Source organism: Otolemur garnettii, unplaced genomic scaffold (assembly GCF_000181295.1).
Source record: "Otolemur garnettii isolate 467f Iridium unplaced genomic scaffold, OtoGar3 scaffold00185, whole genome shotgun sequence".
In the NCBI taxonomy this organism is placed as follows: domain Eukaryota; kingdom Metazoa; phylum Chordata; class Mammalia; order Primates; family Galagidae; genus Otolemur; species Otolemur garnettii.
This window is the reverse complement of record NW_003852580.1, coordinates 1,037,711-1,040,297: the sequence shown is the minus strand read 5'-3', so window position 1 is coordinate 1,040,297 and position 2,587 is coordinate 1,037,711. Positions and strand designations below refer to the sequence as shown.

General features: G+C 52.3%; 1 protein-coding gene across 1 annotated transcript in view; it reads left to right on the top strand.

Moving 5' to 3' along the window:
* Nucleotides 1-1,321, top strand: part of CUNH16orf95 (chromosome unknown C16orf95 homolog) — a 70,243-nt gene extending 68,922 nt beyond the window's left edge. Inside the window, 2 exon segments of the mRNA XM_023507503.1 lie at nucleotides 910-934; nucleotides 1,031-1,321. Coding sequence (XP_023363271.1) covers nucleotides 910-934; nucleotides 1,031-1,321 — 316 coding nt within the window.
* Nucleotides 1,322-2,587: the final 1,266 nt, after the last annotated feature.

The following is a 2,587-nucleotide window of genomic DNA, read 5'->3' as shown; positions in this document are numbered from 1 at the left end:
AAGGCAGAGTGAACGAGACTGGGTGGAGGGACACTCTGAACATGGTCTGACAGAGCCTCGGCCAGGCCCGTGGGGCACCCGGAACACGGCTGGTCCATCAGAGCATCTGCCTCAGAACAAATGCCCAGGCCCTCACATCTCTGCCTTTTAGTCATCAGATGTGACCACTCCAGGACGGGTGAGGCTTGGGCCAGGGAGCTTTCTGCAGCTGGGACAGGCCCCACAGGGGCACACAGCCAGCTGACCACACCCCCTGCCACTGCTGACCTTCGTGGTGCATCTCCAGGTCTGAGCACAATTTTCTTCTAGACCAATACTTCCCTCCCTGCCCTCGGACCTGAGAGCCCTGTGAAGGTGACAAGGAGGGGCCCATGAGTTGTTTTATTATTTCGAAGCGTATGTTTTGTACTGATGTAAAGCTGCGACCCAGAGTTGTTTTCATCCTGGGACTTGATGAGCACATGCCAGTGACATTGGGTTGAGGGTGGAGGGTGTTTATCCTCCAGATGAGGAGTTTGGGGAAAGCCGTGTAAGTGCCACCTTGTAAAATGGGGACTGAAGTCACACAGGCCCATGAGTTAGGAGGGAAGAAGTGGACTTGGCTGAGATGACACAAGCAAGGAGCCGGGTCGTGATGCTGAAGACGGTGTCCTGCACTGGTTTTATTTCTGTTGACATTGCCGTTGTTCTGGCTGCAACTGTGTTTGTTAGATTTTTGTGTCTTGTGGCTCCAGGTCAGTGTGCGCCATGTGAGTCCTCTCTTTATGCCCTGAAGGTGGGTCTAGGGCCACTGCTGTTGTATCTAAAACACATCCTTTACTCTGTATTCCTCAGCGGTTTCACTTCTGTGGCCAAACTCTGATGCCCCACCCTCATCATCCCTGCCGTCCTCACCACCACCTTCACCAGCATCACCACGAACACTGTCATCATGGTACCGCCAGCTTTGCTGCCATCGCCACCACCATCACAGCATCACCTTCACGGTCTCCACAACCATCTCCATCCCCTTCACCTTCACCATCATCAGGTCACCACCATCATCAGCATTGTCACCGCCATCATCACCATTGTCACCACCATCATCACCATTGTCACCGCCGTCATCACCATCATCATCACCATCATCACCATCATCATCACCATCATCAGCATTGTCACCGCCATTGTCACCATTGTCACTGCCGTCATCACCATCCTCTTCACCATCATCAAGGCCACTGTCTTCATCGTCATCACTTTTGTCACTATCTCCACCATCATTCTCATCCTCACCATCATGGGACAGGTGGATGAGATAACTTCTGTGTACAGAGGGTAGAACTATATCAAAGGAGGCTCAAGTCCCAGCCCACTTTCACAGAGAGCCGACAGACAGGACCAGCATTTGGTCGTGACTTCAATGCCAATCTGTGGTAGCCAGGCAGGTAGCATGAATGGCTGAGATTTGGGGTATGAGGAAATGTGGAATGGTGGGACCATAATGAACTAGCGGCTGGAGATGATCAAATCCAAGTTTCTGCCCAGCACACGCCCTCGGCCAGGGAACCCAGCCCAAGGCCCCCCCATTTGCTCTGATAGCCGGGGGGTTGTTTCCCCTGAATTCAGTGACTTCCCCCTTTGTGGTGAGGAGACACAGCAAGGCCGTTTGTCAGGGCTATGGAGGCCATGGTCAAGGGAGAGGGCTGCAGTTTTAAAATCAGACAGATTTGGGTTTGGTCTCAGATGTGTAGTGTCAGTCGTGTCAGCTAACTTCTCCGGGCAGCAGTCCCCTCATCCGAAAAGTGACAACCTTGTCTTATTTGGCTGTCCTGAGGGCAGAGAAGACACTTTGGAGAGCACTCAGCTCACACCCAGCACTCAGTGAATGCTGGTGACACGGCAACTAGCTTGGGGGGTCCTGAGACAACTAGGAGCCTCCCCATACCTTGTGACCTGCCCTCACGATACCATGCTCACTCTCACACTCATACACACTCTCTCTCTCACACGTGCACACACACTCACACATGCTCACACACACACTCAAACATGTGCATACACTCACACACTCACTCTCACGTGCACACACACACACCCTCACATGTGCACACACACACTCACACACACACTCTCAAACACATGCACACACTCACACTCTCTGACACTCACACTCTCACACGTACACATACTCACACTCACAAATTCACACACACTCTCACTCTCACACACACACTCTCTCTCACACGTGCACACACACTCACACATGCTCATACATACACTCAAACACGTGCACACACACACTCTCACATGTGCACACACACTCACACTCACACACTCCCAAACACATGCACACACACTCTCACACGTGCACCCACACTCACAAATTCACACACTCTCACTGTCACACACACTCCATTTTCAATCCTGCAGCTCTCACCATCTGCCTAATCCCAGAAACAGCCTCTGGACTATACATTCCTGGAGGAAATAATTGCTTTCCTCCTCCAGGAGGAAGATGCCTCATGACATCCTTGAGGAGAATGAACTCACACCGAGGACTCCCGGAGGACAGACTCTGACCCCAGCGGGTTGCTGGTGCTGGGCC